We start from the raw sequence: 12,760 nt of genomic DNA on the forward strand, positions 1-12,760 counted from the left end.
ACACATACCTACCTATTATATATGTACACTATAGCTATTTCATCTCAGCGGATTTTCTCCTTAATGGACATCTACCCAGGACCCAATCTTTCCTAATTTTATTCAGATAATCCAGCCTCCAACTTGTCTCTAGAAGAGGTAACCATATTTCCAGATTCAGTGGCAGAACTTAATTCTAAGTCAATCAGCACATAACATTCACATTAAGTCTATTATTGGTCTAGGGCTGGGCATATGACCCTAACTTGCCTGTACAGAAAGAGAATGATATTTATACAAGCTGAAATTACAAACAGAGAGGTTTCCCATTTTCTTCTATTGAATGAAGAGAACAGGGAACCCCAGTTGCTACTGATGGCTATCTGTGACCATGGGAGGAAGGACCATGCAGATAGTAGAGGGAAGAGGAGGGAGGGATGTATGTAGGTCTTTGTTAACATCATTGAATTGCTAATAGTATTGTGCATGGAGGCTTCCCTACCTTGTTAAATAACAAAAATTCAACTGAGTAGATTTAAAGATCAAATTGGCTTTATTCAAGAATTCATGAATTGGGCAGCAATCCATTTAACAAATAGAAAACAGCTCAGCCATGATGTAGAAAAGGAAAGTTTTTTTAAAAAAGCAGAAAAGAGGGGAGTTCCCATTGTGGCTCAGTGGGTTAAGGACTCAACGTTGACTCTGGGAGGATGCAGATTTGACCCCGGGCCTCACTCCATAGCTTAAGAAGCCAGTGTTGCTGCAAGCAAGCTGCAGTGTAGGTCACAAATGCAACTCAGATCTGGTGGTTTTGTGACTGTGGCAAAGGCCTGATGCCACAGCTCTGATTCAACCCCTAGCCCGGTAACTTCTTGCTGCAGGTACAATCACTTAAAAAGGGGGGGGGGGCATAAAAGGGATGGGAAAGTGAAGTTAATTAGCAAATAACTGGTTATTTTGGACAAGATCTCCCTTCTAAGATGGAAGAGGTGGGTTACCTCCCTAGTGCTGGCCAGGTAATTAGACATTGACTGGCTAAATGTTACATTCCTGGGAGAGGCTGAAACTACAATTAGGTCAAGTATTAAGTTTCAGGATGCTGACATAGGGCTTAACACAAGTGACTCCATTTGGGGCCTGTTTCCTGGTTTAACAACTTCTGTCTTCCAGTTAGAGAGTTTGCAGATTTACTTAGTGCTTAATCCACTTTGAATTGGGGTTTCTGTAACTGTTGAGAAATGTTCTTCTTCTCCTTTAAAGAAAGATGAAGGATATACTCAAAATATCCTCAGTATACTCAAAATTTTCTTGTGAATTATTTCATATTGCTTTACATTAGAAGATCTTTGAATATATATTTAATTTTGAAAAACCCTTCAAGAACACTCCTTAATCACTAATGAGACACAAAATTTGATATACCCATTACTTAAGAAGACAGCAATATTCTTACAAAGGTTAATGAAAACTTAGGATAAGTAAAAACTCTCTTGTCCTACCAGAAAAAAAGTACAGCTTCGTAATGAATGTCAGGCATCATTCCTATTCTCTAGATCTGAAACAGAGTTTGATCTGTTTTGTAGTCAATTTTAAAGTCTGGCCTTTATGTCAAAGGTACATCATTTAAATTATTCAGATATCCTAGTTCATAGCAAACCTACTGCTTTCCCCCTATTTTCCTAAACTATTTTGATACTTGTTTCTTAGATCTCGTGGGCTCTTGTGGGTTTCTTGCATATTTCCATAGATAATAACTCATCAGCTTTGCAATCTGATTCTTAGCATTAAGAGATTAAAACTAATGTAGATGAATCTCAGATGACACATACTGAGGTATAGAAAAATTCCATCATTTCCTTCTACAAAATGAGAGAGATTTTAATTCTTTCTCTCAACAGCTGCTTCATTTTTTTATGCATCAGAAAAAAAAATATGTGCAATTACTCCAAGTACAATCAAGTCATTTAACATGGCTTTGCCATCATTGTAGTTACAGGATATTTTAAAAGAGAAAAAAAAAATCTCGAAGCACAGGTCCTGCTGTGCAGCAAAGCAATCAAATTCCTTCATAATAACAGCCTGATGGGATTCAGCAATCCGAGGAATAATGAATAACCACTTTAATCAGTAAACAGGAAAATGCTACAACAGTCACTGAGTAAAAATTGACTATCATCTGTTGATCCTCTTGATCGGCATTTCAAACAATAAATAGAAATGTAAGTATCTTTTAAAAAGAAAAATAACTTTGTTTAGTGCATTTGATTTAGCCAGGCAGTGGAGAAATGATATTTCATCTTTGACTATCTTGCAGTATTGCACAGTCAACAAAATGCACATATAATCTTTTTTAGAATATATGGCCAAATTTACCCTATTGCTTGAGTATGTCAAGATAAACTAATTTTTGCAGTTGGTTAATAAGGTTGCATTTCTGAACTGATTACTGGACTTTATTGCTACTGCATTGTTTGATGTTCTCTAGTGTTCATCATGGTCAGTTGTTTGTATCTGAATATGAAGAGTCTATATCAAAATAATCCTCAAATTTCCAATGCAGCATCTCAAATGTTGGCCGTTCCTTAGGCTCTTCATTCCAGCACTCCAACATGATGTTGTAGAATTCCGGTGGACAGTTGGCTGGTTGAGGAAGTCTATAGTTTTGCCCCAACATCTGGATTACTTGAGCACCTGTCATACCTGCAAAATACAGAATGGAACCAACAAAAACACAAATTGAAGACTGGAGTCTTAAATTCCTAAATACTGATACCCTGGAGGATAAAGCAAACTGATATTCCTGAAGAAACTATGAAGTCTACCATCCCCTTCCCAGGCTGCAGAAACTAAACTAAATCCCACAGCAAGTAATGCCTATAAGGCTGCAATTCAAGAGCGAAGGAGGAGGAGGCAATAAACCACCTCATTAATGCAAATCATCATCATCAAATTTTATCTGTTATGCTCCCACAGGCACATGGTGTGGTCAGCCTCATAACTCTGCCCTCTAAGTCTGAGCAAAGCAGTTAAAGTCACACCTAAGTAAGTGACCTGCAGCAGAAGGGCTCACTTCAGAATTAATTACTCACCACTATAAGGCATTTTGCCATAAGTAATGATTTCATAAAGAAGGACTCCAAATGACCACACATCGGACTTAATGCTGAATTTATTAGCACGAATAGCTTCAGGCGCAGTCCACTTTACCGGCAGCTTTATTTCGTGTTTAGATTCATAGATGTCTTCATTATCTACCTGTTAATGCATTAAGGAATCAAGCCAAGTTAAAGTGATATTTTTTTTGGCCACCTTCGATTCATCCGTAACCTGCTTCACGTTAAAATTTAGAGGGAAAGATTTCCGATGAGCTTAGTTCAGGTGGTAATTACAATAGCAAATTCCAAATCTGGCACACAAGGCTGAAAAATCTGTAGGAAGTCATTAATGAACTATTATTTGAGAGCCTACTACGTGCTAAAAGTAGCCTGGGAGGGAGAACTGTACCACATATGAGAAAATTCATATGGTGATGATATTGGCTTTACACCTGGTCTTTAGCAAATGAAAAAGTGAAAGCAAAGCCTGTTTTTCTGATTCCCTGCTGGTATTGATGAGCCACTGACTTGGAGAATTACCATGTAACCATTTTGAAATACTAAAAAGTAGTATCTAAATGATTTAAATTAACATATCAACTCACTAGGGATCTAATTAATTTATAAAAAGAAAAGATGATAAATTCATAAAGATCAAAAGGAATCATTCACTTGTGCTTCATTCCCCATACTCCTATTTTTTAGGGTACCATGTAGAAATAAAAAATTAAATTCAGAGAAAAACACCTAATATTCTAGCTCTTATATCAAGGTTTTTTGGGCTAATGTCATAAAATGGAGAATTGATGGGCAGGATTTTGAAAGTGAATGACTCTAGAATTCTTCAGAATCCTGGCAGCATGCATATTAGCCTGGCATAAAGTGAGCAACGATGGATAGGGTAACTCTGTACAGAGTTTGCTGCCTTTTGTAAGGGAAATAAATAGAGACAGACAAACACAGGCTACTGGGACTGAAAAAACAGATCATTAATTCAACCATCAACTTAATTACATACTTCCCCATCTGGTGGGTCATCATTTTCTCTGTTTCTTTCTCTTTGGTGAAGAAAGAGAAATGGAAGGTAGTTTGTCTGTAGGGCCTTAGGATCCTGAAATGGTTTATGGCCCCCTGAACTTGGAGAAATATTGTTTCAAAAAATAACAGTAAATCTATTCATCTACTGGTCTGTTAGCCTTTTGACCCATGACGAACTAATTAAAACAAAGCCAGGGAGTTCCCATGATGGTGCACGGAAACGAATCTCAGTAGGAACCATGAGGTTGCCAGTTCGATTCCTGGCCTCATTCAGTGGGTTAAGGATCCAGCGTTGCCATGAGCTGTGGTGTAGGTAACAGACACAGCTCAGATCTGGCATTGCTGTGGCTCTGGCATAGGCCGGCAGCTATAGCTCTGATTAGACCTCTAGCCTGAGAACCTCCATATACCGCAAGTGTGGCCCTAAAAAGACAAAAGACAAAAGAAAAAAGCCAAATCCACCTTAAAAACTCTTGCAAGTCCAAAATCTGCCACTTTGTAGATATTATGTTCACCCACAAGGACATTTCTAGCAGCCAGATCTCTATGGATGTAGTTCTGGGACTCCAGGTAGGCCATCCCAGAGGCAACCTGGGCTGCCATGTCTACCTGCTGTGTCAGATGGATTTTTGATCCAGCGTCATCTAGGAAAAAAAAAAAAAAAGAGAGAGAGAGAGAAAATAAGATATTTGCTTTGGAGAACATTTGAACTATTGAAGTGAGTTCTAAGAATTTTGATGAATGAGCTATCAGTGGGATTAAATGCCATAGCACTGATCTGTTGAGAAAATAATTTTAATCAGTACAAACCGTTTTATTTCCTGTAAAGGGTTAATGAGGCAACAATTTTCGGAGCTCAACCATTTCAAAGCTGAGGCCCCTCCTTCCCTAAATAAACATTATTGGGAGGAAGAAACAGCAGTACCAGGTGATCCAATCACAGCTGTAAATATCTGAAAGAGTCCAGCTATTACCATTTTGAGTCCCACACATCACTGACTCATCTCTTCATGGAAATTGTTACTTGGTTGCCTCTGGATTTCTTTCAAACATTTCATAGTTTGTTTTAATCTCTGAGCCTAAAAATAATGTTAATTTGCATGGCTGAGTCAATGAAAAGTTCTAATTCTTACATCATATTGTCCTTAAAAACTAGTTTACTAATAAAAATGAAGGATCAATATTCTTCATTTTTATAGTTATAGTTGTAAAATATGTATATTACATTTGTATCTGTGAAGCTTGATACAAGTATTACATTTTCCTTTCTTAGCCTGTTATTCTAAGAATAGGTTGCTCATCCCTCTAGGCATGTAAACCTTTAATAGATATAGTTTTTCCTACTGCTGATTCTGTATAACTAAGTGTCGGAGATTTCTGTAATAGAGTCAGTTTGATCATAACGAGAAAGGTGAGTGTTACTTTGTGGTGATTTTGTGAAATAAAGTCATCCATCCCTGGCTACTGTTTTAGCTGCCATACTGTTAGTAGATGTCTTCAAATTTCTGGAGAATTGAAAATGTCTCATATAAATCCAAACTATCATTATCCTGTCTGAATAAGCCAAATGTTACCTCCAAAATGCACTGAACTTAGACACAACTTCTGACTTGAGAGGCAAGTACAGCATAGGAGTTAGGAAAATTGGTTTTAAGTTAGATTGCCAGAATTTGAATCAGGGCTCTGGTTTACACTTCTTCTTGACTTTGGGCAAGTTGCGTAACACTGCTGTACCTCAATTTCTCCATAGGTACAGCAATAATTATAATTACCTTAAAATGATAATTGTTTAAAATGAGAACTAAAATGAGTTAATACATATAAAGCACTTAAAACAGTACCTAGCACCCAGGAAGAAATCAATAAATGCTTCCTGTTATTGTTATTTGTCATTGCTGCTGCCTGATCAGAATTAAACAATTCAGGATCTGTTAAGCTAGAGATGCATATGGATCACCCAAGTGAAAATGTCTAAAACATGTCTAAAAGAAGATAAGCATCTGGTTCTGAAGCTCAGGGGAGAACATGGAGAGTTAGAGACAAGGATTTAACAATCCTTGTTTATGAGGGGGAGTTAAGCACTAAAAGCAGGCGAGATTCCTAGAAAGTGATAGAATCATAAGAAATGCAAACTTTTAGCGTGAGTATAGAAAAATAAACCTGTAAGAAAACTGAGAGGAATCAGCTTAAAGAATGAGAGGACCACAAGAGAACATCAAAACATTCAAGGGTTTGAAAAGAGAAAGTCACCACCATTGTCAAATAAATCCAGCAAGATAAGGACTTAAATATAATAATTACAGAGTCATCAATGATGTTGCTGGCAATATGAGAGTCTGATTGAAGGGCTGAATTGAAGTTGAGGTCTTGGAGATAGCACCAGGAGATGTCAATTTCCAAAACCCAAGCCAAGAAAGGAAGACAATAAGGTGCCAGCAGAGAAAAAAAATGTAAGTCAAGGGAAAGCAACTATCATGAAGTTCAGGATAGTGAGGAACTGTCATTGACAATATACTAGAGGAGTTTCTGGGATCTGGCTATGTTCTCATTCTTGATTTGTGCAGTGGCTGCACAGTTGTTTACTTGCTCACTTTATAATTGCGTGTTAAATATATGTGTAGAAAGGACTTAAATTATATGTGTCCTTTCTACATATATGTTATCTTTTATAATTAGAAATATGAAATAAATAGAGCCAAGGGATACTTTCAAATGGGAAAGACCTAAACACTGAGTGTGTGAGAGTGTATGTGTGAGTGGGGGTATTTTTAACGCAAGTAACATATTTAAATAGGATGTGTGTAATAAAGGCCATTTATGACAAACTTGCAGCTAACATCATAATAGTTAAATGCTGTAAGCTTTTCCTCCAAGATTCAGAACAAGGCAAGGATGCCCACTCTCACCACTTCTATTTAACATAGTATTGCAAGTCCTAGCCACAGCAAGCAGACAAGAAAAAAAATAAAAGGCATTCAGATTGGAAGAGAAGAAGTAAAACTTTAACTTCTGACAGATGACATGAAACTACATACATAAAGTCCTAAAGACTTCACAAAAATGCTGTTATAACTAATAAATTAACTCAGTAAAATTGTAAGATACAAAAAGACATGTACTCCAATGTTTATTGCAGCACTATTTGCAATAGCCAAGACATGGAAACAACCTAAATGTCCATCGACAGAGGAGTGGATCAAGAAGATGTGGTATCTGTACACAATGGAATATTACTCAGCCATCAAAAGGAACAAAATACTGGCATTTTTAGCAACATCAATAGACCTAGAAATTATCATGCCAAGTGAAGTCAGTCAGACAATGAGACACCAACATCAAATGTTTTCACTGACAAGTGGAATCTGAAAAAAAGACACAATAAATTTCTTTGCAGAACAGATACTGACTCACAGGCTTTCAAAAGGAAACAGTTTGGGGGGTGGGGGGATGTGCTGGGGTTCTGGGATGGAAATCCTATAAAATTGGATTGTGATGATCATTGTACAAGTATAAATGTAATAAATTTATTGAGAAAAAAACAAAATTAATATATGGAAATCTGTTGCATTTCTCTACATAATAATTTCTATTCATAATAACGAAGAAAGAGAAAACAAGAAAAAATTCCCATTTACAAGCAAATAAAAAGAATAAATATCTAAGCATAAACTTAACAAAGGAGATGAAAGATCTATACTTTGAAAACTATAAGGCATTAATTAAAGAAATGGAATATGATACAAATGAATGGAAAGATGTTCTGTGTTCATGGATTGGAATAATTAATACTGTTAAAATATCCATACTACCCAAAGTAATCTATAGATTCAATGCAATCTCCATCAAAACACTCACAGAATATTTCACAGAAATAGAACAAATAATCTTAATTTTTATATGGAAGCACAGAAGACTCTGAGCAGACAAAGTGACCTCAAGAAAGAAGAACAAAGCTGGAGATATCACACTCTCTGACTTCAAACTACACTAAAAAGCTATAGTAATCAAAGCATTATGGTACTTGCATAAAAACAGACACATAGATCAATGGAACAGAATAGAGGGCCCATAAATAAATTTGCATTCACATGGCCAATAACCTACAACAAAGGAGGCTAGAATATGTAATGGGGGAAAAACTCTTCAATAAGCAGTCTTGGAAAACCTGAACAGCTATGTGTAAAAGAATGAAACAAAACCCTTTTCTCATGCCGCATACAAAAATAAACTCAAAATGGATTAAAGACTTAAATGGAATACCTGAAACCATAAAACTCCTAGAAGAAAACATAGGCAGAAACCTTTCTACCAACTAATCTCTGCAATATTTTTGGCATCTGTCTCTTCAGGCAAGGGCAGCAAAAGCAAAAATAAATAAATGGGACCAAATCAAATTAAAAAACCTTTTCACAGTGAATAAAAGCATCAAAATGGAAAGAATGCCTACTGAAATGGGAGAGGATATTAGCAAATGACATGTCAGAAAAGGGGTTAATATCTAAAAATATATAAAAAACTCATAAAACTCAATATAAAAAAAAAATCTGATCCAAAAAAAGGGCAGAAGATGTGAATAAGCATTTTTCCAAATAAAACAAACAGACAGCCAACAGGCACATGAAAAAATGTTCACATCACTAATAATCAGGAAAATGCAATTCAGAACCTTGAGACATTACCTCATACTATCATCAAAAAGACGAGAAATAACAAGTGTTGGTGAGGATATGGACAAAAGGCAACCCCTAGTGATTTGCTGGTGGGAATTTAAATTGGTGCAGCCACTCTGGAAAAAAGTACACAAGTTCCTCAAGGAATTAAAACTAAAACTGCCATATGATCCAGCAATTCTACTTCTGTGTATTTACCTGAAGAAAATAAAAATACTACCTCAAAAGATGTATGCACCTCAAAGTTCATAGGAGCATTATTTATAATAGTCAAGATATGGAAAGAAAGAAGCAACCTAAATTTCCATCAACAGATCAATGGATAAAAAAGAGGTTATAGGAGAGTTCCTGTCATGGCATAGCAGAAACGAATCCGACTAGGAACCATGAGGTTGCAGGTTTGATCCCTGGCCTTGCTTAGTGGGTTAAGGATCCAGTGTTGCCATGAGCTGTGTTGTAGGTCGCAGATGCGGTTCAGATTCTGCATTGCTGTGGCTGTGGTATAGGCCAGCGGCTGTTGCTCTGACTGTACTCCTAGCCTGAGAACCTCCATATGCCACAAGTGTGGCCCTAAAAAGCAAAAAAAAAAAAAAAAAAGGTTATACGCACACACACACTGTGAAATATCACTCTGCCATTAAAATCCAATAAAATCTTGCGATTCTTGACAACATGGACGAACCTGGAGGGTATCAGGCTGAGTTAAAAAAAAAAAATCAGAGACAAATACTGTATGTTTTCATTTAAATGCAGAATCTAAAAAACAAAACAAATGAACAAATATAAAAAGCAGAAACAGACTCAGATACAGAGAACAAACTAGTGGTTGCCACAGGGAAGATGGGTAAGGAAAGAGGGGAAATTAAAGTTGAAGAAATTAAAAGAAACAACCAGTTACAAAATAAATGTCACAGGGATGTAGCATACAATACAGGGAATATAGTCATATTTAATAGCTCTGTAGAGTGTGTAATCTATAAAAATACTGAAACACTATGTTGCATACCTGAAACTAATATAACAATGTAAGTCGACTATACCTCTAATAGATAGGTGGATAGATAGATAGATAGATAGATAGATAGACAGACAGACAGACAGACAGACAGACAGCATATGAGATGAGTCTAACTGCTCCCCGATCCGTTTGTCCTTTTCTTTCCAGGCATACACAGAGAATTTATTCTCCATCTTCCCTAACACTTAAGAGGGGCCATATCACTGGTTCTGCGTAATGCAATGTGTTGCAGAGAAGATGTGCATTACTTACAGACCTAATCCTTAAAAACTCCCACATCTTTGTAGTCAGAAGGGATGAATATTGAAGCGGCAGAGCCACATGATGAAAAGAGTCTAAATTCCCATGTCACTGCTTTATAAAAAGCCACCTAGAAGGGCAGTCTGATGCATATCAAAAATGCATATGTTTGTGTTATGTCATTGAGATTTTTGAATTGTATGGTATAGCCACTAACATTAATTATTCATTCAAGAATAATATACAAGCAGTAAGATAAAATATAGTGTATAAGTAAAATATAAGATAAAATGTAAGCAAAGCGATGCTGCTGTGATGGCCAAAATAGCTAGGCCTTTTGACATCAAATTCACTCAATAAGAAAAGAAATGTTAAAAAGTTAAACTGGTGACTAGACCTAGGCTGTGTTAAGCAGCTTCTAAAAAGTCTCCCAATGAAACCTGCCTCTGGTATCCATGCCATTGTGATATTCCCCTTTCTAGTTCTGTCTGGACCTAATGACTCACTTTTGGCAAACGGAATATGGCATGACTGATGGGGTAGATTCCCAGATAAGTTAGAATAGACTGTGGCTTCATCTTGCTGGAACTCTCCACGCTCTGGCTCTCTCCTTGCTCCCTCTGATGAGGCCAGCCACCATGTTGTTTCACCATGGCCCCATGGTGAAATCTATGTAACAAGGAACACAGGACCACTTTCAGCCAACAACCAAAAAGGAACAGACATCCTCAACCCACCAGTCCTAGAGGAGCCAACTCTTGCCAGCAATGGCATGAGAGAGCTGGAAACTAGATCAACCTCCCCTAGAGCCTTCCCATGACTGCAGCCTGCTGACACCATGGCTGCAGCCTTGTAGGAAACTCTGAGCCAGGAGACCCAGCTCAGCTGCACCTGGATTCCTGACGGCAGAAACTGTGAAATAATACATGTTTTCTCTTTGGGGGTAAATTGTTGAGCAGCAATAAATAATAGATTGATATTAGGAAAATAATAGCAGTGCTATCTATACAGTTAAAAGCATGAACCATAGATTTCCTAGGTTTGAATTCTGGCCCAACTACCTTGAAGAAGTCACTTCCTCTCTCCACACCTTAGTTTCTTCAATGGCAAAATGGGGATGATAACAATAATGCTTAATTCATGAGGCTTTAGAAGAATGAACTAAATTAATATTTGTATAGGACCTAGAAAAAGTCCTGGCACATAGTAAGTGCTATTTAGTGTTGTTTGTTTTTAATTTTCGGCCACACATGCAGCATGTGGAAATCCACCAAGGACCAAACCTGTGTCACAGCAGCAACCTGAGCTGCAGCAGTGACTCTGCTGAATCCTTAACCCACTGAGCCACAGGGAACTCCAATACACTGGGGTTTATTTAAGAAAAAAAAAATATATATGTTCCTCTCATATCACTATCCCATAGGGTTGATTTCCAGTAACTCACCTCTTTTAATACTCAGAATAGCTACATGAAGTAGGTACTATTATTTGCCCTGTTTGCTAGGAGTTTCCACTGCTCAGAGGAACAGGTAATAATTTGTAGAGTGGAGATTCAAATCAAAGATATATTTGAGGCTGAAATCTCATGCCCTCATGAACTTATTCAGTACTATCTCCCTAAAATTTACCTTATGCTCCTGAGCACCCAAAATTCAGGGTCTCTGAAGAGACTTGCATTCACACAACAGCAAATAGTCATGCAGTTGTGATAAATAAGGGGTATCTCAGTGAAAACACTCCTGTCTATTTCAATCCACGTAAGTGAACTGACCATGAGAATGATAAACAACATGCTAGGACTTGATTTATAAAAAAGAAAATATACTGACATATACTAGATGCTCTATAAGTCTTATTTGAAAGAAAGCAAATGCAACTAAATTTTTTTTAATGCAGATATTTATCCTCTTTTAAATTCTAGCAAGAAACATCAGGTCTCAACTACTCTCAGTGCTCAAGTTCTTTGATGAGCCTCTCCCATTTTGGAGAAATTTATTACAAAAAAAGAAAAAAAATTCAGCCAAGCTTAGAAACTGCAAAGATGGTTCTATTAAAAAAAAAAATGTGCATTAGTTCAACTATCAAATACAACAGCTAATCCTATTACAGTGTATATAAAGAGGTTTTCATTGACAGGAACAGTAGTGAAGGAAATTGAGTAATAACACATGTTCCTGCCCTGAAAGAGTGCGGTGGCCTAGGAACTGCATATGTTGACTTCAGCCTACACTTCTAATACAACACCCGGATGTCAAAACTGATATAAAGGTTCACAGACCTATGACAATTTACATCTGCATCAAGGAAATATTTTCAATTATGTTCCATTACTCAAGAGCATTTCAGCTTAACAATATTTATCGTGATGGGCTGTTTAAGAATAGCAGACTCATCTTAAGATCACTTTGTTAAATCTAAACCCCCTTGATTGGGAAAGGATTGTCTGTAATGAGCAGATCTTCATTACTCCTGTTGGCTCCCAATTTATCCTGGCAAACTGAAGACCTTTGTAAACTTGACCCTGATGGCTCAACCCAGAAGACGACAGAATTTGTGCTCAACTCAGAGCAAAACACATCAAAAAGCAACAGAAATCCTCCATGTCAAAGGAGTTTGCAATGTAATAAGTGGATCTTTTCAAGCTGATACCAAGAGTCCCAAAATAAGCTCAACCCCAAGTCCCAACTGTTTTAAGTTCAGGATAGCCCCAACTTAATCTA

The 12,760-nt window shown here is 37.0% G+C and overlaps 1 protein-coding gene across 1 annotated transcript in view; it reads right to left on the minus strand.

The window, feature by feature from the left end:
• The window catches only part of FRK (fyn related Src family tyrosine kinase), a 107,945-nt gene continuing 95,694 nt past the window's right edge, over nucleotides 510–12,760 (minus strand). The window contains exons 6-8 of the mRNA XM_001925792.5: nucleotides 4,575–4,756; nucleotides 3,069–3,234; nucleotides 510–2,679 (exon numbers count right to left, since the gene is read on the minus strand). Coding sequence (XP_001925827.2) covers nucleotides 2,477–2,679; nucleotides 3,069–3,234; nucleotides 4,575–4,756 — 551 coding nt within the window. The 3' untranslated portion in view covers nucleotides 510–2,476. The remainder of the gene's footprint in view (nucleotides 2,680–3,068; nucleotides 3,235–4,574; nucleotides 4,757–12,760) is intronic.

The sequence above is a fragment of the Sus scrofa genome, chromosome 1, assembly GCF_000003025.6.
Source record: "Sus scrofa isolate TJ Tabasco breed Duroc chromosome 1, Sscrofa11.1, whole genome shotgun sequence".
NCBI classification, from domain to species: domain Eukaryota; kingdom Metazoa; phylum Chordata; class Mammalia; order Artiodactyla; family Suidae; genus Sus; species Sus scrofa.